At 37.7% G+C, this 23,673-nt stretch overlaps 1 protein-coding gene across 6 annotated transcripts in view; it reads left to right on the top strand.

Moving 5' to 3' along the window:
* Positions 1 to 23,673, top strand: part of L3MBTL3 (L3MBTL histone methyl-lysine binding protein 3) — a 106,948-nt gene that overhangs the window by 74,298 nt on the left and 8,977 nt on the right. For all 6 annotated transcript variants that reach the window (XM_036903816.2, XM_036903818.2, XM_036903817.2 and 3 more), the window contains 2 exons: positions 5,921 to 6,070; positions 17,805 to 17,884. In XM_036903816.2, coding sequence (XP_036759711.2) covers positions 5,921 to 6,070; positions 17,805 to 17,884 — 230 coding nt within the window. The remainder of the gene's footprint in view (positions 1 to 5,920; positions 6,071 to 17,804; positions 17,885 to 23,673) is intronic.

Raw genomic sequence — 23,673 nt, 5'->3', positions numbered from 1 at the left:
TTTAAAAATGGATAAATATGAACACAGTGTTGTGGTGCAATTGAAAACTTTAAAAATATTTTTCTGGTCTTCTGGAAAGGAAGCCCACCTTATAGCAATGTCTGTGGTTTAGGAGTGCTTTAGGTATGAGTGGAGAGATTTGCCTGTCACAGCAAGGTCTGTGGTGGCAGTCCTGTTCCCTGCCTGATGGCATCTGCCACTCATTAGGACCACCTTTCCCCAAGTGTGCCATCGACCTCTTAGCAACCTTCAGCTGGGCCAAGACCCATTTCACAAAGTGTCAGTGATTATCTTTGGAGCATTTCCTTCAGAGATACGGTGTTGTATTTGCTACAAGGGAGAAATTATGGGAAGAATCATAGAAGAGTTTATGGAGAAATGTGTAAAAGAAGTCTTTTAGTATAATTGGAACCAGGATGGACAATGACTTTTTTTTTTTTTTAGAAAGAGAGAGGAAGAAGTGGACTTTATGGTTTTAAAGACATGCATTGGTCAAGAAGCTGTGCTCATTCCCTATCACACAAAGGGCATAACTAGCAGATCTGTGCCTAAGTCTGGGGCCGAGCTATCAGTTGACCAGGGCCTCAGGGAGGAGGCATGCCGTTCAGAGAACTAGTGGGCACCGCCATCTCCGGCCTGAGTCCTGTCTTCACTTCTCAGCCCTTTTGCTGGCTTTTCCTAGCCTCCCTGACTCTGCTCTCCTATTTGCAGCATTCAAAGCTCTTTATCTTGCAGGATGTAATCCTCAACAGGCACCGAGTGTTTTCCATTTCATTAGTAGACTTGTGGAATAGCTGCTGCATCATGGATATTCTCTGAAAGGTTCATTTCACTGACACTTATTTTTGTCCATGCTGAGAATGCTGTGTTTAGGAAAACATAATGAGGAAATTCTCTTTGGATTAATTTACTGAGAAAGTACATAAATCAAAACATGCATTCTTTGCTTAGATAACAAGGAAAGTTGCTCTTTTAGCAAGAATAATCAATTTTATGAACACGTAAGCAAAATTCTGTTTTGACTAGCAGTTGTTGTTAGTGTCTCTGAAAATCACAATTACTAAATTTGATCTAAGAAGTGTTAGAAATAAAACATGTCTCAACAATGAAATTTGAGAATGCGACATTTTCAAATGTTGAAATATAAATAATCAGTGAGTGAGTTGGATGTGGATATGGTATTCTCATCTCTAGGGATAGTCAGTAGCCAGATTGCTTAATTCTGTCTCTCTAGCAAGGGATAGAGAGCAGCCATTAAGTTGATTGTGTCACAGTGTTTTTTCCCTTGACTGAGTTCATTCAGTTGGGCTGCTGAATGGTCAAAGAATGGAAGGAGATTAGAGGAGAACTTAAGTTATATAAAAATAGGTATTCTACATATCTAGTGCCTTCATAAGTAAATCTTTTCTATGTAAGATTTAATATTAGAGAAATTAAACAAGAAAAAGAATAGAATATTTCTAACAACCTCTAAAGGATATTTATAAAGACCGTGGTAAGTTTTAAAATTAGTAACTCTGTATGCACATTTGCAAACTAGAAACATCATATTAATTCAGCATCCGTTCATCCATCTAGCACTTTCTGAGTGCCTGTTTTGTGCCAGTTACTGTGTTGAGTGATGAGCTGTACAGTAGAGAAGACCGCTACTTTGAAGGAAGCCAGTCTGGTGTAAATAGGTTTTCGCAGAGGCAGGAATGGTGTGGCACTCAAAGAGAAACATCAGTTTTTCCTGAGGGGAGCAAAAATAATTCGTAAATGGGCAAAGAAAGGTTAAGTGTTGGCTTCACACATATTCACAGTATGATAGCAGCATATTGCTAGAAGACGGTACTCTCAGGTGGATTTAATTGTCATGGGTTAAGGATAAGGAAATGCTTCAATACAGCAAGGCAGTACCCACCCTATAGTAAACAGGAGACAGCCAGAGCTCATCATCCCCCCCACTACCGAGAACTAATTGAGTGACACTAAGCAAGTTGCCTTTTTAAAGCCTTGGTGTCTATGTCTGTAGAATGAAGATTAAATAGGCGCTGCTCCCTAGGGACATGAGAGCTAAACGAGCAGATGCAAGTAAAGCAGGCAGCATGGGTCGTGCTCTCTCTCGGTCCACAGATGTGATCACTCTCACTTTACAAATGAGAAAATGTAGCCTCAGGAGCTGTGTTCCGTCTCTATGAGACAGGGGATAAAGCAGCAGAGCACATTTATGAGCAGGTTCCTGACTGTCCGGGGCATGGCCCACCCCTCGGGACTCCTCGCATCACTTGAGCACACTTGGCATTTTGTGACGCCCCCTTTTCTTATTGTCCCCCACTTCAGAAACTAGCTGACTTCACTCTCTGCCCCCAAAATAGGAGGTGTGCAAACCCATTTGACTTTTCTCAGAGATCAAAAAAAGAGATGATGTTAGCATAAAATCTGTAGCTCATTGTCAAGGGGCTCCCTTGGTAGATCGTCCTGGCCCATCAGTAAATCCCTGCCTGGATATATCCTATAATCCCTACTGTCTATCCTCTTTTCACTTATTCAACACACAGATGAAGGGGCTGCTGCCCTTGTAGATCTTACACTATAAGACTTCTAAGCAGTAACTCTATGGTGGTGTGTAGTTGGGGACCCAGCCCATCTAAAACTCCTGTGAGTCTTCCCAGTGGGAGTGGTGAGTGGGGTTAGGAACAGGACTCACATTTTCTTTTCTTCATATTTGATAAAACTCCAAGGTGAATGTACAGTCAGTAATTGTAAAACCAGATGTTTATGAGTGAAACATATGATGGTTGCAATATTCTAGGAATAATAGCATACTTGTTTGTCCAAGATAACCAAAAATATCATATTTGGATTTTTTTCCTGTTGTCACAAAATGCAAGTAGATAAATTTAGTGTTTAGTGTTACGCATTAGAAATGCGTAATATGGGTATGAAAGAAACGAATAGAGTCAAAGATAACTAAGGTCTGAGGCTTGGTTAATATATTTCCTTGTCAGAAACAAAAAAATCAAGAACAATGGGAGGGACTATTTGTATTTATCTTTTTTTTTTTGACCAAGGGAAGGGAGTTCATTGGAGATGATGAATTTTATTTTAAATATGTCTATTACAAGAAAACCCTACAGCACTTGTGTTTGCCTCAAACCAAGATAAGTGTTAGGTAGGGCTCCACCTCCCCTACGGGAGCCACGGGGAGTGGGGCCTCTCCTTTCCTCAAGCCGGTGGCAGTTGCAGGGCAGGCAGACGACCTGAAAGTTGCAAAGCAGGCGCCGCTCTGTGGTCCTTCTCTTGCGAGTGTGTGCGGGCAGGCCAACGTCGTGTTTGCAGCCTCTGTGGACACGGTTGAAGGTCTGAGGAGAGTGGGGAGACCATTTCTGGGGGATGGTGCTGGCTGGACCTTCCTTCCTGCCCGAGCTGATCGCCCCGCCTTCCTGCTGAGCTGTCTGATGCCCCTGCACCGAGTTTATTTCCATTCAAGTCAGGCAGAATTGGTTTTGTCACGTGTGTCCGTGAACACCGGCGACTGCAAATATCCCAGGAAAGACTGTGAAACCCTTGAAGGTCATTGTTCAGAAGGGGCGTTGTGGTCAGAGATGAGGTTTCCCGCACATCATAATTATGTGAATAAATTGAAATAAAATAGTATGCCCATTCTGAATGTGGTGAATGAAATAGCATGCTCGTTTCACTGAGCTCCTTCTCTGCTTGTGACCAGGCTCGAGCAGCATGTCTACTTGGATGTCTCATGAACATTCCGCAGTTCCCGATTTTGTCCCCAAATCTCCTTCCCTTTCGTCATTCTCATCTTGGGAGCAGAAAAGAAGGCATCCCTGTTACCACCCAGTTTTTCAAGCCAAAAACCTAAAGGCCACTCTTAACTCCGTCCTTTATTTCATTCCCTGTCTCCTCTCCATCCGAAGGTGCCCCTAGAAGGATCACACAAGATACCATAATGTCCCCTTTACCTGTATTTCAGCCACCTAAATCCAAGTCACTGTCATATCCTAATCCTTGCATAACTTTTCTTGTTCCCTGTCTGTCTCCTTGGAATCTTTTCTCCACAAACCATGATGAATGATTCTTTTAAATTGTAAATCAAACCATATCATTCCCTTATTTGAAAGTCCTCGGGTGGCTTCAAATCGAACCAAAACATGAACTCATGACTCTGGCCTAGCAGGCTGTACATAGTATTTCCCCTGCCTCCTTCTAGTTCATCTTCCCTTGCTTACTACTACACTCTAACATCACTGGTTTTCCCCTCAAACATGTGGAACTTTCTCTGCATTTGTACTGCTCTTGCCACTTCCTGGCCTTGAGAGCATTGCTCAGATTCTACTTTTTCAGGGTCACCTGTCACAGCCCTACACTCTTGTCATACTCCACAGCATTTGTCTCTGTGTGAAGTCGTCTTATTTGCATAATAGTGTTACTGTGCATCGCCCCTCCCTCCCAGAATATCAGCTCTGAGATCCCAGATCTTTTTATTTTCCACTGTGTTTCCAATGTTGGAAAGATAATTAGCACATAGTAGATACTTGATAAATGTTGAATAAATGAATGAAGTAATTAAAGACTGAAGTTATCTAACCATTTTAAGCCTTAGTTTGTCACGTGAGAAGCTTTCCTCATAGGGCGTTGGGAAGATTTGGTAAAATGATGCTTGTAAAGCACTTGGCGCTGTGTTTGATATATAGTAAGTGCTCCATAAACACTATTAGTTATTGTTTTTTTTTAATTGCTGTTGGGTTAACATTATATACATTTATGTCAACACAGGATCAAATCTTACTCACTTTCATCTTTCGCATAGATACCAGTGTAGAGTAGCATGAAGTTAAAGAAAAAAAAGATTGTGTTTTTGATGATAAGATATCTGTGATAAATTTTATAGGCCATTCTCAGAATCACTTGGGAGCATTTTCAAACTCCACCTCCTCCTAGGATATATCAGATTCTCTTGATGAGGGTAGACACATACTGTTTAAATTTTTCCCTAGGTGATTATCAACATTCCCTCTGTCACCTAAACAGAAGAAAAGAACACCTAAGACACTACTTTAATTCACCGAAGGTCCAAACCATTTCCAGATTTAAGGAGGCTTCCTAAATACAGGGCAAGATAGGCAGTTAGTCAGAGGGGTTGACTGTGTATTGGGAGCCTGATGTGTGGAGGTTGCCTAGTTGTTAACGAAGACTGAGGAGGCAACCCTGGCTAATGTCAGATTAACAATCAGTGGCCAAAGGTGTCCTTTGTTTGCATAACAGAAATGATCCCAAATGGGACCTGAGAGGCCAACCACTCAGTGGTCACCCGTGGAAGGGAAGTTTTTCTCCAAGTTGGCATTGGTCTCATTATATTGGGGACAGGATTAACTACAACTGTATGGATCCTCTTGAGGATCAGGTGTACATTGAGACCTGGAGACAGGAACGTGGGCAAACCCCCTTCCTTTGCAGGGCACAGCTATTATAAAGGGCATTAAACAGTGTGTGATAATCCTGGTTCTGGAGTATCACTTTACAAAGCAGACCTGCCCCATTCATCTGTCCGGCTCCCTCTGCCCCACCTCGACCACCAACCCTTCGGTGATGTCTTAAGCATTTCTTGCTTGGAACTGATTGTTCCCACAAATATGCCCTTGGACAAACCAGGGGGAATCCTTCAGTGACCATTGCTCAATTCCATAGATTTCAGGAGGTTGTTCCTAAAAATCTACCACAAAGACATATTTTCTAATGGAATATACTTAAATTATTATGTCTTAAAGTATTTCATACTGTATGTTTAATCATACATATATAAGTATACACAATGTATTCAGTTCTGTTTTGCGATTTTATATTCTGTAGCCTGTCGTTTTAATTGGAAGAAGTAAGTGTGTTCTTATGGAAATGTTATTTTCTTTTTCTTTTAATCTTTCAGTGCTGCCAACTGTCCTTATTCAGAAATCAATTTGAATAAAGACCGAATTTTCCCAGACCGCTTAAGTGGTGAGATGCCTCCGGCTAACCCATCATTTCCGAGAAATAAAAGGACAGACACAAATGAAATCTCTTCATCTCCTGAAATCAGGTAATTAAAGTGATAATGTTAGTGTTGTTTAGAAGTACTCTGGTTGAAAGAGGTTTTCTATCTTAGATGTTTTATGTTCCATGTTAATGTTTTCTTTGTGCATTATTGAAAATGCATCTGACTCAATGTGAGATGATGGTGGGGATCAGTACTTGGACTTCAAAAAAAAAGGCAGACAGTTTATAAAGGCATATCCAAATCAGGCCGGATTTCTTCTTACTTGTTCATCTTTTAGTACAACTTGTTTGGTGTTAGTTTGGAAATTCCAGTCATTTTATTTCATATCAGTTCATATTTCTGAATGAACTGCTCAGTGTTTGTGTAGAGCCATCTTTTATGAGAAAGACAGACAAGAATTCTTGTAAAGAATAGGCATTACTTCTTTTTAGTGTTCATTATATGTCAAGTACTTTCATATACCTTATTTCATTTAATTATTAAGATGATAATTGTACTGTAAGCTCAGTTATTGGGTTTTGGTTTCACCTATACAGTTGAGTTGCACTGTGTTAACCTCAATGGATTATTAAGTAAAGAGCTGAATTTTGTTTGACATATCTTTAAGTAAATTGTCTCTGTTCTTATATTAACTGAGGAAACTACTAACAGAAAGAGCAGATGACTAGAAAGATGCTCCTTAGTGCTTAGGTTTTGGGGTTTCTTTTATATGGAGTATTTTAAAACCTAAGGCAACGTAGTTCTTTGTTTATTTTAATATTTTATGACTTCCATTCTTATGGATGAATCAGGTGGACATTTGAATTAATAAATGTGATTCTAAATTCACATCAGTGTTATTGGAGTAATGGCATTTCAAGTATCATCATCCTTGTAGAAAAGCCATTTTGCCCTATTGATGGGGGGAGCTGTAACTTCTTTAATTATTAATTATCTTAAATTATTAACAACAGTGATAATTTTTTTTTTATCCTTAAAACGGTGACTAATGTAACATAAACTCTTTAACCCGACCCAGCAGCTGAGCATGAGGGCATATCATTTGAGGGAATTTACTTTAATACAAATAAAAGTACTAATTCACATAAAAATAATTACAGGAACAGAGTTCATTGATTCACAAGGTGGTAAGACAACCTAAGAGTTTAGATTTTTACAAGCCAAGGTAGATTGTTTACATACCTTGGCTTGTAAAAATACCAAGGGAACAGTCCATAGGGCCAGCACCCCATCTCACAGGCTTTTCACTAACTGTCTGGGCTCTGGACCTGTAGCTGGGCCCAGAGTCTCCTCACCATGAAGAGAGGTGGTTAGTTAGGATGATTTCTTGGGGTCATTTTTAATTCAAAACCCATGTAAGAAAAGGGTCATTTTTATAGTGCATCTAATAACCATTCCAGTGATCTGTCTACTGTGAAGGTGTGATCATGGTTCTTCATGCCATCACTGTAATTAAGGGGGCAACCTTAGGCATTTTCCCATTGCTATAGTAACCATCACACATGTTTCCTTCAGTGTTTCACAGAAATGCTTTTCTGATACATAGATTTTTTTAGTCCATACCATCTTTTGAGTTAATGAATTTCTAACCTGTCAGGACTTCTGTGTGAATTAACACTTACTTGTGTTAAAGTTAAATTTCTTCAAGTACTAGGCCTTTGTTGTTGGGTGCCAGGATTGTAAATCAGTGTCAGATTATTCGTGGTTTTAGAGACTTTGTTGAGATTTCTACTTTCTTCATCTTTTCAGATTTATTATTTTTGTTTTATTTATTTTTTTATAGCTAGAAGTAACCTGAGAGATTTGATTAGTTACATGCAGTCAAAGGAAACATGAGGGAGATGATCTAAATGACCTCTAAATTTTTAAGGCAAACATTTATTTATTTATTTGTTTCTTTGTTTTTATTAAGGTATCATTGATATACAATCTTATGAAGGTTTCACATGAACAACATTGTGGTTACAACATTCACCCATATTATCAGGTTCCCCCCATACCCCATTGCACTGTCCATCAGCGTAGTGAGGTGCTATAGAGTCACTGCTGTCTTCTTTGTACTATATACTGTTTAAGGCAAACATTTTTGACCAAGATGTTTTTCTTACTTTACTTTTTATGCAGAAGTATTTTTAAGAGATTATTGCAGCTCTCTTGATATTCTAACCTAAATACTTTATTATGCATAGTTTTTAAAATGGTATTTTGTAAAATAACATTTATTTGCTCTTTTACATTTTAAATCTCTTCTTGTTAATATTTTTAAGTTGGCTTCAGGTTATTTTATTGTTTCTTCTCCTGGTAGTTGCTAGTTCTCATAATAATCAAAGTGGTACATGACATTTTAGATGTAATGATAATAGGGTGGCAACATAGCAAATGTTAACAAATAAAAGAAAGGTTGTTAACCAAGAAGTATATTTTAGGGCTTGGGGATAGCTGATTGAAGATAGAATTAACAAGGTGAAATTAGCTGGCATCTGTGCTGTTAGTGAATCTGTAGGAACATATCTAATTAATACTTTTTAATTTTAAAAGTAAACATAAGATTTTTAAATTGCTGATTTCTTTAACCTGGTCTTAGGAATGATACAGTGAGTTGTGCAAAGCTCTGAGAACAGTTAGTTTTAATTAATATTATTGCAAGAGGAATAGGTTATTTGTTTCACTGTATCTTCTTTATTCTGGAGGAGCAAAAAAAAGGTGGGCCCATTTACTTGATACTTTTGGGTAGGAGCCCTCAAACAGGGTTATTCTCACATTATCAGGATTATGTTCTGTCTTTTCCTGTCATCACTGCTCATGTGACTGGAATTTCCCACTTGGGTTTTTAACACATTTTCTCTGCTTCCTTCTTAATAGTTTGCTAAAATTTGGTTCCTAGACTCTACCGGTTTTTTTGTTAATGCACTTTGGCACGGCAAAAGACAGTTTGCACCCCCAAAGCAGATCAGGAGATAAAGATTTTAATTGCAAGTGGTTTACTTGGGTGGTAAGGAAAACCTCAGTAGGGGAATGAGGAAGTGAGACAGGGAAGGGAAGACAACCAGTATAAAAGCTTCGTTGTCACACGGGTTACCCCAATGGAGAGTGGAACCCAGTCCTGCTGGGAACACTCTGGGAGTCTGTGTAAAACATATCTTAGGGTTTTCCCACCACAGGGGTGAGGGAGCTGAGCTATTTAAACACCGGTTTCCTTCAATCACAGAGTGAGGCTGCCAGGGAGGAAGGATATGCTGATACCCCAGAACATCTGCCCTGCTGCACAGCAGGCAGAGCAGCCAGAGCCTGGGTGAATCCTGCAGGAAAGCAGAGCAGGAGAGACTGACAGGAGTTGGTCGGCTGCCACAACTGAAGGGGAAGTCGGCGGCCAGGTGATGTGGGCCAGGCACTGACAACATCTCTGTGCCATCCCGTTCACCCATTTCAGATGCCAGACAGTCACCAGAATGAGTGATATGCTGATGTTGCTTTTAATCCTGACATAATACAGCCAGATCAATTAACAATGCCAGTATATGCTTTTCATACCATAAACATCACTTTAAGGGTCAGTTCACTGGCCACCTGCTCAGAATAGACCTTGAGCAACTAATATTCCACAGCAGTAGTTTCCAGATGTGGCTTCACATTAAATTCCCTGGGACCTCCTTAGAATTCAGACATGGGGGTCTAGCCCTGCCCACCAGAATCCTATGGGCTATTGCCTAATAGTCTATGTTTTAAAAATTCATCTGGCAGTATACCTCCTTGTTTAAAACTTTGTGATTTTCCATTACTCTTGGAATTAAGACCCTGATTCTAAATGTGGCCTACCCAGTCCTGTGTTATCTGGCCCCTGCCTTACTCTCCAGCTTTATCTCTACAAGGCTTCTTTTTAAACTCAATGCTTCAACCACCGTGGTCCTCAAACATCTTTTCTCTCTGCCTAGAATCTCCATTCCTACCATCTCCTTGCTAGCCTCTCATTCTGCAGGCTTTGGGGTAACTAGTATTTCCTCAGGGAAGCTTTATCTGATCCTCCAGACTAGATCAAGTTCCTCATTATATGCTTTTCCTATCACACATCCCGACACTATTGACAGTTTTTGTGTAAACATTTCTCCTGCATCTGTGTACTTTGCTTGATGGAAACTCCGTGGGGTAGAAGCCAGATCTTCTCAGCTTCTGTGAGACTCCCTCAGCGCTGAGCACACTGCCTGACATGCAGTAATTACCACCAGCCTTTGAAGGAGACACATCGGTTATATAACCTAAGAGGTGACAGTTGTAGAACCTCTGTATTCTGCTAAAGTGTAAATGTTACTGGTGGAATGCACTGTTGCCCTGATTCTTCTTGAAGGGAAGAATTCAGTTGAGAGACCAAAAAGCAAGAAGAAGCAGCCAGGAATTTATTGGGCTCAAGATAAAGTACACTCTTGAGACAGGAGAGGGGCTGTGTGGGAACTGAAGCAGCCCTGCTATTAGGATTAAGTTGGCTTTTATTTTTTTCTTAGGGTGGCAGGAAGTGCTGCCCTGCCTCTTACATCCTTTGATTAACAGGTTGATTGACAGCTCTAGTTTATATAACTTTTTCTCTGTGTGCAGACACCTTACCCGTAAGTACATAAGTGAAACTCATGGGGTGGGGCCAAGAACAAAAGGCTAATTAGATTTAGATATTATTTTAATGATGTGGGTTACTTTCCGACAAGGTCTTTGGCCTTGCGTGTGCCCTGTAGTCAGAGAAACCTGTGGTCCTGGGCCTCTTGACAATCTAGGTGTCCTTGACTGTCTGGGTCTCCTGATAAGCTAGGTGTCCTTGACAGTAGAACTGACAGCTAAGGAGGGTTGGCCAAAGGAGGAGTCTTCTTTGGTGATGGGCTGGCCCCTTTCTCCTGCTTATGTCTTAACTAAGTGCCTACTCTTAACAGTTACATTTTCAACTTTCTAAGCTCCCCACACCAGCTATATAAGGGGTTCTTATTAACTGAGAAGATAAATCCCCCAGATACATACCAGCACTCTGTCATAAATTAAGGCAGTTGGTGCTTCCCAAACTGTTGTTTAACTTCCTGCTCCACATAGAAAATGATACCACAGATATGACATTTATATGGCATGCCTGGGAAGTAGATGAGGCTGCCTCCAGGTGACCAGATGGGTGCTCTGACTTCTGGGAGGGCTACAGGGAGTGGTATCTCAGAGCACTTATCCCTGAGGACCTAGGGTATCCTAGCTAGGAAGCTCTGTCCAGCCTTAAGAGGGCCCCACCTTGAATCCTTTGGTAGGTGTGCTGAGTATTCGGATCTGTGTTCCCACAGCAACTTGTCAAGTGGATGGTCAGGATATGAGTGCGTTCCCAGTGTGTATTTAGACAGAGATAGGAGTACACAGTCCTCTTCCCGTTATCCATTTGTTCATCAGCTGCGTAAGGAGCATCTGTATTGTGCCTAGTACTTTCACTGAGATGTTTTCCTCACCTGGGACAGTGGCAGGCTGCTCATCTCTGCCCTCACAGCCCTCCTGGCTGCAAGACGGTGAAGTAGGGCCTCTACTAATCCATGGAGGACCATTTCCTACGCATCGTAGCCTATAGTCTCTACATGTTTACAGTGGAGGAAAATAATGTGTATATATTTCTTTATATATCTTAATAAAGCCTGTAGGTCCCACACTTTGTTTTGCATCAAAATCATCAGACATTTGCTAAATTATAGCTTTCAAGGTACCATCTCCAGAGATTCTGATTCAGGAAATAAAAGGTGCCTCCCAGTTCATTTTTCAGAAGCACCCCATGGGATGGATGCAAGTGATCTACATACCGGGCTTTGAGAATCATTACTGACTATAAAGACCCTTCATTCTCTGGACAAATAAATCACAATGTATTACCAATCAGAGAGCATAGCATCTATCCCACAGTCTTTTTCTCATGAAATCTATTCTACAGCTGTTTATGATTGTGTTTTGAAATTAGATGCTATCTCTGTTAAAAATCACTTAATATTTTAAGCGCTCATGTAGTTTAAACCTGCTTATACATAAACACAGAAGCACAATAAAGCATTTTTTAAATACCTGTTAAATGCTTGTATTACCTTATAAGGCAAATGCCCATTGCTAACCTAAATCCAATGAAAAAACTAGGTCTGTTCAGTTCATTATAAGCCATTAAGATGATTTTCAAATTGTTGGACCAGTGTTTCTACTCTAAGAATTACATAGAGCAGCTGTAGGAATTTTAGCTTTCAGTCTGATTTATATTTTTAGGATGAATCACATTTTCCAGTCAAGAGCCAGGCTGTACCCTTGAGGAGGGCCCTGGTAAGCAGATGGGAAAACAAGCCAACATAAAGTATAAAACAATATGCATACATAAATTACTTTGCAAAACTATAAACATCAAGCCAAATAAAATTAATTTAGAGCCGTAAGTTCTAAAAGATTGTAGAAGTTAATTAGGAATCTTTAGGGACTTTGGTTTCACCTCCTCAGGTTTCCTGGGTGGGCCTGCAGGCTTGCGGTTGACTGTTGGAGTCGTTTCAGTGTCTCGGCATTCCCTGCTTATTGTAAAGCCTTTACCCCTTTTGTCGATGGGCTGCCAGATAACGGACAAGGAGCTGTGCAGTTTTAAAATATTCCAATTCTAATGGCAAAAAAAAAAAAGTTCCAGTTCTTAGGGATCTGAGTCAAATCTATGCAGTTGTTTGTATGCACCAGCGAGAAGCTCAGTTTTAGTTAAAACACTCACAGTTCTGATGCCAATTGCCCTGAAACCAAGGTACCCATTCAGAGTAAGAACGAAATACCTGTGTTATTGTTGTTTGTCTATGAAGTCGGTGGAACAATATTGTAACAGTTTTACTTATTTATCTCCTTGAATAACACCAACTCCTGACTCAAGAGACTTTTAGATATCATAGAAAGACAAAGTCACCTGTTTTCTCTTTTCTGTGACAACAACAAGAAAAGTTATGCCATCTCACTCTTCTTGTGATACATGGTGTTTATTTCCTAAATCTCAACTTATTGGTTAGGGTTTTTCATTTGACAAGAGGATTAACTAATTGTTGAATTCGTTTTTCTGGAGCATTTTTCCTTGGTATTTTGATAATGTCCACTGTATTTACTGATTATATTCCTTTTCTTCACTAACATATTCCCTATGCTAAGTTACAATTTAATAGGCTTATTAATCAAAACATTTTGTTTTGTCATTAGACAAATAGTAAGCCGTGTTTACCTCTCCTGGGCCATGTTAATGAAAACTATTGCTAATGTGTCATCTCAAAAGGAATTTAATTTTAAAAACTCTATTCGAATGTTAGCCACAAAGACATACAATTTTAATCCTGCTGGTTTTATTTGCCATCTTTTCTAAGTCCCTTTGAAGATGGTGACCTCCTTACTCTGGCTCTGTTCAAGCAGTCTTCTCTTCATTTTAGGAGGGATTTTTGGAGACAGTTCAACTACTCTTTTACAGTTCCTCCAACATATAACCTGAGATTCTCATTCTCTGATATTTTTTACCTGTGAATGACCTCAGCCCAAAAATTAAATTAAAAAAAAAAATGCTGAGGGCATGCAAAAAGACATCCTTTTAACATTCAAAACAGAAAACCTATTTTTTTCTTAGCTCTCATTAGATTTAGAGCTCTCATTAGATTCACTGTGTCCCTACATGTTACTGGGGAGTACAGGTATTTTTCACCTCTAACAAAGCTGCTATAAGACTAGAATAAGCTATGCTGGAAAGAGAAGGGTGGAGTTATTCTAAGCTACACGCCAAGCCAAACTTATGCTGGATTTAGGCAGGAGGCTGAAATCCTGAATTGAAGCAAAATAATTTGTTGTTTTATATTTTTTCAGTATTGTTTTAACAAACTGGGACTGATTGAAACATAACTGGCTAGAGATTGTTTTTAAATGAAAAATAAACTTGAAGAAATACAGCTGTTTATATTCAAATGACATCCTGTTACTATGTATTTACTCTTCTAATGTTTGTTTCACTAATAATTACAAGAAGCATATTTAGTGTGAGATAGTAAGACATCTAAAGCATGACATGTAAGTAGAGAGGAAAAGAGACTGCTGACTCATAAGGAATGTATTTTTCCATTTGAGTGGATTGTATTGTCTCAATTAAATGCCCAAAGAGTATTCTTAAGATTGTAGCTATGACTGTATTTCAGTTCAAGCTAAAGAAATGTTGAAATAGATTGGTTCTTGAGAGAAATTGCTGTATTTCAGGCACTTTTCTAGGTGCTTTTACCTACATTAGTTCATTTAATCCTCATAATGCCTTATGTGGGATAGGTGGTTATTACATCCCCATTCTACAAACACAGAACCTCTCTTGGTTACAGGCCGCACAGCTGGTAAGCAGTAGACTTGGATCATAACCTAAGCAGTTACAACCATTACTCTCAAAGCTATTTAAAAACTTGAAGAAAATAGGTTTAAGAAAACAGGTATCCATAGATAATTTTATCCTAAAATATAAATAATTCTTAAATAGTAATAGCTGCCATTTATCATGCTCCTACCTATGTGTCTGGCTGTGTGCTGCACTCACTATATATTATTTTATTGAGTCCTCAAAATGCCTGTGCGGTAAAGGATTTATTGCCCTGTTGTACCATTCATGCAGCTGAAAATGAGGAGGTTAAGTAATTTGCTTAAGGTCATATAGAACTAATGAGTAGAACTGAAACTTGAACCAGGTCTCTTCACTTCCAGAGACCATACTTGGAACCACTACTGGGCTGCTTTGTCCATGCTCCGATTCACCACCCCCATGCCTAATCAGATTGTGCCCCCTTCTAAATGAATTGTTTGTAATGAAAGATGTTGATCAAGAGGAAAAGATACAGGAGTTTTTATGTAGAGCAAAATTGTAATATTAAAATACAACATAAACACATTTTTAGTTGTCATTTTTAAAAAAATCTGTCAAGAATCATATCTTGTTCTATGTTACAGAGTGTTTTGTAATATCACAGAGTTTTGACACTGGTATAAACATATTTTGTCTGTAATTGGAAGGCTGTGCAGCTAGATTAACTTTTTGCTTAGCAAGTTGAAACCCTAGATCAAGTTTTTGTTTCTGCGTAAAGACAGAAACCCATCACGGTACTTATTCTAATCAGAATTAGCGATATAGTTTCTAACCTTATGGGAGAGAGAAATATTGGTCTCCCAATTGAGAAAACAATTTTTATTTTAAGCAAAATACAAATCAAGAGAATTAACGAGTCAGTCAGCCCTCATTCCTGATGTTATCAATAGAAGACAATCTGAAAATAAAATTATCACACAAGAAGGCAAGTTCCCTTTAACTTTATGTAACAAGGTTATGTAGTATATTCTGGAAAAACACAAGGGAAAAAGATAATGAATATAATTGTGAATTTTTGTGTAAAACCCGGTGCTATACTTGCCCTGCAAGTTTATTTTCAGTGAATGTAATAATAAAACCTTCTACTAGACACATATAGAGTCAGCCTGTCTTTGGTGCATGGTGTGATCTTAAAAATGTTAACCTTCTCATTATTAACTGCTTCAGTGTTTCTGGATATGCTTGGTTATGATTCTGTTTACTTAAGTGATTTTATTTATCCATCAGTTTCATCATGCCTATTCTAGTAGGCTTTGACCAAACAAAATAAATTCCCAATTAGTTATTATTATAGATATTCTAAAAGCTTTAATGAATGGTTGGTTAAATAAAAAAAAAGACAAACTGAGACCAAGGTTAAAATGAAGTCTTAGAGCTTTCTGTGTATTTCAGTTTTCATGAAATTGTCTAATGACAATTACATTTTTATAATTTTAATAAAGCACATCAGCCCTTTAAGCCTTATTAAAATAAAGATATAAGACTTAAGTATGAGGAAAGCTCTTTTGTATTCTTATGCCAAATATAATGCCAGTGACTTATTTTATGAAATGTAAGAAAAGGACCATCTTTTAGGAAGGAACAGAAATAGAAAGTAAGATCTATGACCCACAAAGTTTCTTCATGCCTGGATCTGCTAAAGAGAAGCAAATTGTAAGTTATTTGCTCTTATTTACGTTGCTTCATTATAGAAACATGTTGGACCAACTCCCTAGCTAAAGGAAACACATAGAACCCCCTGGGCCTAGGTCACTTCTGATTTTAAGGAATTAGCAAAATCAATATATTAATTAGAAATAAAATATTTAATAAAATTTCTTGTGGAGTCCTTTATTTGAATTGTGTTTGGTAAAGGTAAATATCCATGTTTCTGTATTGCTGAGTTTATATGGGTTCATTTTAATGATATATCATGAATTAAAGTAGGGAAAGTGAAAACCAAACATGCTTTAATAAGGCTTACTTTAAAGGACTGATGTGCTTCATTAAAATCACAAAACTGTATTGTCAGTGGATAATTCTGATCATGAAAATTGAAATACACAGAAATTTCTAAGACTTCATTTTAACTTTTGTCTGTCTTTTTTTTTTAACCAACCATTCATTAAAGCTTTTAGATTTTCTATAATAATAACTAATTGGGAATTTATTTTCTTTGACTGAGAAATGCCAATTTAAAATTTTATCACTGTAAAGTTGATTGTTTCTAATAAATATTAATAGAGCCATCCACAAACAACTTTTTCAATGGCCACAATACTTACTGGGATAGATTTATACACTCACAAAATATTATTTCTAGTTTATTATAAAACAAGTTTAGAAGATCACATAAGCTAATATTAGCATTGTAAGACGATTTTAACATGTTTTTAATTGCCAAATATAACTTCACTGTCTTTAAAGACAAGACAAAGTTTTCTGTTTTCACTTCAACTAATGTCCTTTCTCCAAATATTAGTTATTTTCTCATTTTATTTTCACTACCCCTCCATCTCCCTACTTTGTATGGAGTAAGAGCCTTCATAGTTATTTCATTGACTGCTCATGTAAAGAAATGTTTTATTGCATTATAACAGTGATTCTTTCCCCTTCTTAAATAAGCAAGTATTGTTCAGCAGTTGTGATATATTGTTTTTAGTATGAACTAAGCCAAGGAACTCAAACTCTGAGAATGTAATAGATAAGGCTGAAAGGTTTTAAATCCCTGAAATTTATCTTTAAAGAAAATATAAGTAGCCTGTGCCTATTCCCTTAAAAGCCATTTTCGTCCCTGACTTAAGGGTAAAGCTCTGAATTAAGATTGTAATGGGTGCATTCCATTTTAGAGCATCCTCAGCATGTTTATGTTGGCATTAGGTCATTCCTGGTCAGAAAGGGGTGGTATCAGTTTAGCCTATGGATTTGACCTGATTAAGCTAGCAAAAGCTTTCTAGAATTCGATTTGATTCCCCTGAGCCAATCTCAGCCTCAATCCCAAATCTCAGAGCTGAATAGTATATAGTGACTTGATTAAATAGTATGGACTTTCAGAGCATTTTCTGTCCTTAAATTGTGGTCTTACCAAACAGTACAAATGAAAATCCTCATGAATACATGCCCCAATCTGAAGTTAAGTTACTCAGTAGCTCCATTTTCCAGAATAGTTAACCTTAATACCACTCTAAGCTTTAAAATCTCCTTTCTGAATAGTAAAGGAAAATTACTAAGGAGAAAAATGGGCATGTATAGATGCTATTAGTATTAACTGCTTCTTAATAGAATGAAAGATCCTTTCTAATATTTTAGTGGTAGCATTTGCTTTTAAATTAAGAAAAAGTTACTGGGTTGCAGTGCTGAACCATTTTTCAAAACACTTTCATTACAGAATATTTAAATACTTACTTTTCTCAGAGACCAGCATGCTGATGATGTGAAAGAAGACTTTGAAGAGAGAACAGAAAGCGACATGAGGATGTCACATGAAGCCAGAGGTAGTCATAATAATCTCATATATTTGACAGATATTACTATTAATACTCAATAATCAAAACTTAACTGGAATATAGCAATCACTTTATATGGTTGGTTTGTACCATTATTGCAGGCAAAAAAAAGTTTATTGTCAGGATAAGTTTATAACTCATAATGATCTGGGTTCATCTGTGACTTTCACATACCTGTACAATATTATATATAAAGTTTGGGTGACACATTCATTCTGTTTGGTCCTTGGCATACATTTTCTTTGGTATTATTGATGTCATTTGCTTCCTATGTTTAAAACTTACCTCAGAATGTGTACTGAAACCCAAATAGAATTAATAGGGTCTTAATCTAATACCAGAAAATGAGAAGAAAACCACTTGAATGATGTTTTAAGCTGCCCTGGAGAAAGTAATTTGTCTTACATCTTTGCTAAAATGACATTACAGTGGTTTAAGCAATGAAGTCGTAATGACTGTTAGTCATAGTATGGATTGTATTTATAATTTACACATAGCTATATAATTATTTGTTTTTAAAAGAAAATGTTGGCCTGATCATGATTGTCCCCAGGGACTTCACTTTTCATGTGCATTTTCTGGTTTAGACTATATATAAGATTTGAGAATGGCACCTAGTGACTCCTTATCTGTAATAACCTATTCCGTGAGTGATGCTTTGATTTCCACATCTCATTTCAAAAAGCAATGATTTACGATTAATCTAAAAGATATATTCTCTGCTCTATTAAGCATGTTTTAGGGTGTTTTATGTACCACCATATACAAGCCCTACAGATGACCAAGGTTTGAATTCCTGCTCTGCCACCAGCCAGCTGTGTGATCTGGGACATTTGAACACCTCCCAGTGCTTCTGTTAACTCATCTGTTCAGAAGGACAGAGATGTGACTTACTCCCAGTGTTGTCATAAGGATTAATTGCAGTGACATTTGTAACTTGCTTAGAACGGTGCCTGGCACATACTTAAGTGCTGTGCAAGCATTGCTTAACTGAAGCATTTCTGGTCACTTAGAAAGGAAGGAAAACATGTAATTTAGGAAGGTTTTGTCATCAGGATATAAGGTTTATAGGGAAAGGCTTCAGCTTTTCTTTGTGACTAGTGGTTAGGAGAACAGACTTGATTCTCATCTCAGCTCCACCACCGCTAGCTGCATGGCTGCTCTGGACAAAGTATCTACTTTCTCTTTGCCTTAGTTTCTTTCCTTTTGTTAAAATTGATGGAGGAATAGTACCCACATCATTGGGTTATCATGAGGGTTAAAAGTATCAGTAGCTGAAGTATTAGCTGCTAGTGGTAGTACTAGTAGTAGTAGTGGTAATGGTAGTACTAATGGTTGTGGTAGTAGTGGTAGTAGAGGTGGTGGTGGTGGTGGTAGTACTACTAGTAGCGGTAGTGTGGAGTAAGTGTCTGTTGCATGGAATTATCTGATCATTGCAAGTTCACATAGATTATAATAAAATATTCTAAACTCTGAACTTTGGGAACTAATAATTTGATAACCTTTTCAGTTTTTTCTGATTTGGTGATCAGTTTAACTTTTCATTTGATTTGCTGAACAGATTTTGATAATTTTTTTCTGAAACCAGTCTGTTTATTGGGAATTTCAGGTTTGTTAACATACAATATGTATGGTGTTCTCTTTTTTTGTGATAGTCTTGTGTCTTTTCAAACTTTGTGTATTTTGGGTCCTATTTTTCTTGATTTGAATCGCCTGAGTTTTTGTTTTATTATTCTTTCCAAAGAAACATTGCTAGGATTTATATATAACTCTTAATTATTTTCTCACCTAGAAATCCTATAGTTCAATATGCATATTTTACTTACAGTTTTATTTTTTATTAGTGGCAGTGAGCCTCGTAAAATAAGTTGCCTTGAGAATTTTTGCACATATGTTCCAAAGTGAGATTTGCCTATTAATATCTCATCCAGTTTTAGCCTCCAGTTTTATCCATGAGTTTGATCATTTTCCTTCATTTTCAAATTTTTTGAAACATTTTGTAAAACTAATTTTATCTATAGTGAAATTATGTTGTGATTGTTAACTTTCATTTAACTCCTTTCTGAGCTTGAGATTTTCTTTACCATTTTGAAAGTTTTTCCAGACTAGTTGCACAGAACAGTTAAAATAAACACTGGTCTTAGTGCTTAAGCAGTTTTGGAAGATCTGTGCTGTACATACACTTAGTTGCCGATCATAGGGACATCCTTCAAGGGCCTGACTGTGTGGGGAGCAGGGAGAGTAACTATTAACAACCAGTATGGAAGTATTTTACTACTGTTCTAGACATATTTCTCAAGTTGAAATACCTCACGTAGCCTCTTGCTCTGTCCAGTCTACTATTACCTGCCTTTACATGAAATGTAACAGTATTCCTTTAATTTCCAACAGTGGCTTGTTTTCTTTTCATAGACTGTTTTTGTTTTGTGGAGGTCACCTCCCATTGTGCCTTATTACCAAAACCATGAAACTCTTCTGTCAACAAGTCAGTCCTCCTCTATCGATGTTCTATAGAACTTTTTTGTGGTGATGGTTTTCTGTTGTCACTTGGAGAGAGGTTTCCCCAGGTCCCCTGTGAAGAACACTCACCCTTCAGCGCTCCCGTAGGGCTGCTGCTAGAACCCGTTTCTAACCTGAGCCTGAAGGCCTGGTAGACATGCTCCACTCTGGGTGCATCCTTGAGCCCAGCTGGTGTTTACCAGTGTTCATTCACATTTCCACTCCCCCAAGGGTGGAAGCAACCTTCTCCTAATCTAGCCTGGCGGGAGGTGATACAGGGCATAGGAGAGAAAGCGCCTTGCGGTTTGTGCACTGGTTATTAGTAGAGGGCGCTGACAAGTCATCTTAAATTTCTTCACAATGCCAGCAAGATTTAAGACTCAGTAGACCCACAAGAACTATTTTATTTGGAGTTTTGGAGCAAATTGATATTTTAAGAATCTTCCCTCTAAAAAAATATCCTCCCGCCATTCTCCAGTTAATTCAGTTTAATTCCATCCAAGATATATATAATCATTGTTAGAATGAGGTTTGCGATCTTAACACCGTCTCCATTTTGTGAAGAAAGAAATTTCCTGCGTGGCCCCTCTCAGCACAACTTCAAAAGTTACCTCCCTAGCAACCCCTAGCAACCCCTAGCAACAGTAACTGCAAAATTTCCCACCTCCCAAAATACCTCCTCCCTCTGCCCCATACCTACTCCAGCCTGTAAGCGGGTGGGAGCTTCAGTCCTTTGCTGGTTTAATCTCCAATAAACCTGTGTTGTCGTTGAGACGGTTTCTCCTCTATTTTCTTTCCTAACCTAAAACCTTATAATCATGAGCCTTTTTTTTTAATGATGCCCACCATGCGACTGAATTTGACCTTTGTGAATTTTTACTAAATACAAACATTGTATGATCACTTTTTTCTTTCTTTTTTTTTGCTTCTATCTCCTTTCCCTCAAAGATAAAATAACTCATTGCCACCATTGTCAGAGGTCCATCAATGAAGGATTTTATACATTGGCCTTCAAATTTAAGCTCTTGTATTCCTGGGAAAAATACAGTTTTGTTTTCTCTCCCTCATTCTGTCTCAAGGGTGGCTGATAAGCAGAATGAGTTGAATTCTATTTAGTAACATGCTAGATCCTCGCTGGAAAAATCAGACTTCCTTTTTGCCTCCGTAGCACTTGGTTTGTTATTTTGGTTATTAACCTTGAAGTGATCCTCAAATATCTTTCATTCCTGAATTTAGTATCTTGGAGCTAATTTTATCTCCATTTGTTGATGCTGTGATCCAATTATTTCACTCAATCACTGTTATTGTTCATCCTTTTATATTTAGTCACTAGTTAGTAACTACATTTAAAAAAATTGACAGATTAATCCCATTTTTTTCTGGCTTTATTTTTTTCCTTTCACATTAAGAGTGTATTTCACAGACTCATGGAATATTAGCCTGAAAGAATTATTGACTCCTTTTCATTTTTGCCTTTTTATATCCAATCCAGTCCACAGTGATACGCCTTCCTTCCAAGATAGGAATAATTTCTGTCATTTGCTGATCTTAACTATATGTCAGACACTAGGATAAGCATTTTAAAAATATCAAGCAATGCTTACAATAATCCTGTTACGCTGAGTTAGCCAGGGTTATAGAGCTAGTGAGCAGCAGAGCAGGGATTTGAATCCAGGTTTATCAGACTCAAATTTACCCTCTTGACTGTGACCCTATACTTTGTATTCGGAGGCAATAGACCCAGATGCTCCCAGTCTCGCAGCGCGGCTTCAGGCTTGTCCGGCAGACATTGCCCCACTTTAGGGATAGCTATCCTGCGTTGTTTTGAAACTAAAATGAAACAAAGCAGTTGGAGTTTGTTGTCTCACGTTTGTCACTGGCTTAAAGGGATGGGAATGAGACAGGACAAAAAGTCAGTGGAACGCAATGCTGTAGCTTGTTGATTTGGACTGTTCGGGCTTGAAAGAAAGATGCCGAGTGGAATTGCATCTGCAGGTAGCAGGGAGCGTAATGAGTCGTTCTCTTTCCTCTGAATGGGCCCTGCTTGGTCGGCCTCCCACGCAGTGGTTTTGCTGAGCCCTAGTGAGAACAGACCTATAGGAAGAAGGTTCTCATGCGCTGTGGTGGTGAGGACGTCTCTTTGTACTCGGAGACATGTTTGATTCAGATGGTGTTCCCTATACTGAAGATTTATTATCTTGCTTTTACATGAAACGTTGGAGGATATTTCTTTCAGCGTCACCTGTATCAGAAATGTCTTTTTGAGGGTTAATCTTCTGCATCACTCGTTCCTACCCTAAGGCAAATCAAGAATTTTAATACCTGTATTGAGATTGAGAGACATAATTGTATATGCAAATTTCTACAGATTGTATATGCAAATTTCTACAAGTCTGCAAGGATGTGCTATATTGATAATATGCTGTGTCCATAGTTGCTGATACATTTGTAAGTGCTGAATAAATAATTGCCAAATGAACAATTTCCATATAATAAATAATAATCATAAATAGTAAAGGCAGACCTTTTTCCCTCCTGTTTTCAATTAACAGAAAAAAAAACATTCCTCATTTGATAATTGTCAAGAGAGATAAAATAGTGAAACCATCTATAGATCCACAAAGTTAATTCTCTTTACACTGCTCCAACCTAACATTTCTTGCTTCTGATATTAAGGAAGCCCAAAAATTGATGATGTTTTAATAATAATTTCCAAAAATGTATTATATTTTCCTAGTCACCAAAGTGAGGCTTGCATATTTCATTACTATCTTTGAGTAATAATAAATAGTTTATTTAATTTCAGATTCTGGTTTTATTTAACTTTTATTATCAAAATAATACATACTTGTTAAAAAATAATTAACAAATATAAGAAATTAAAAAGAAGATCAAAATTACCTGTATTTTTATTTTCTAAGATACCATTTTCTGAATTTTGGTACCTACTTTTTTTTTTTTTTTTTACTTTTCATATCTGAAATACCATACAAATTACTTTATAACCTTTAGTTTTTTTAAGTATATAATATTGCAACTATTGTCATATATCTTGATAACTGCAAGATAATATTAACTATACCCCCTAGGGTTGAATGTACATCATTTACTGAACCAATCTCCTTTGGCTACCTAGGATAGTAGTTTTCTATCTTTCACTGTTATAAACACTATTGCAGTAAAAAAACCTTAGATTAGAATTAGGTTTGTGTGTATGTGTGTGACACAGAACACATGTTAGTGGCTTATGTAATAAGGTAAGAGCAGTTTATTTCCCT

Source organism: Manis pentadactyla, chromosome 12 (assembly GCF_030020395.1).
Source record: "Manis pentadactyla isolate mManPen7 chromosome 12, mManPen7.hap1, whole genome shotgun sequence".
In the NCBI taxonomy this organism is placed as follows: domain Eukaryota; kingdom Metazoa; phylum Chordata; class Mammalia; order Pholidota; family Manidae; genus Manis; species Manis pentadactyla.
Note: the sequence above shows the minus strand (reverse complement) of the source record. Positions and strands in the feature narration are given on the sequence as shown.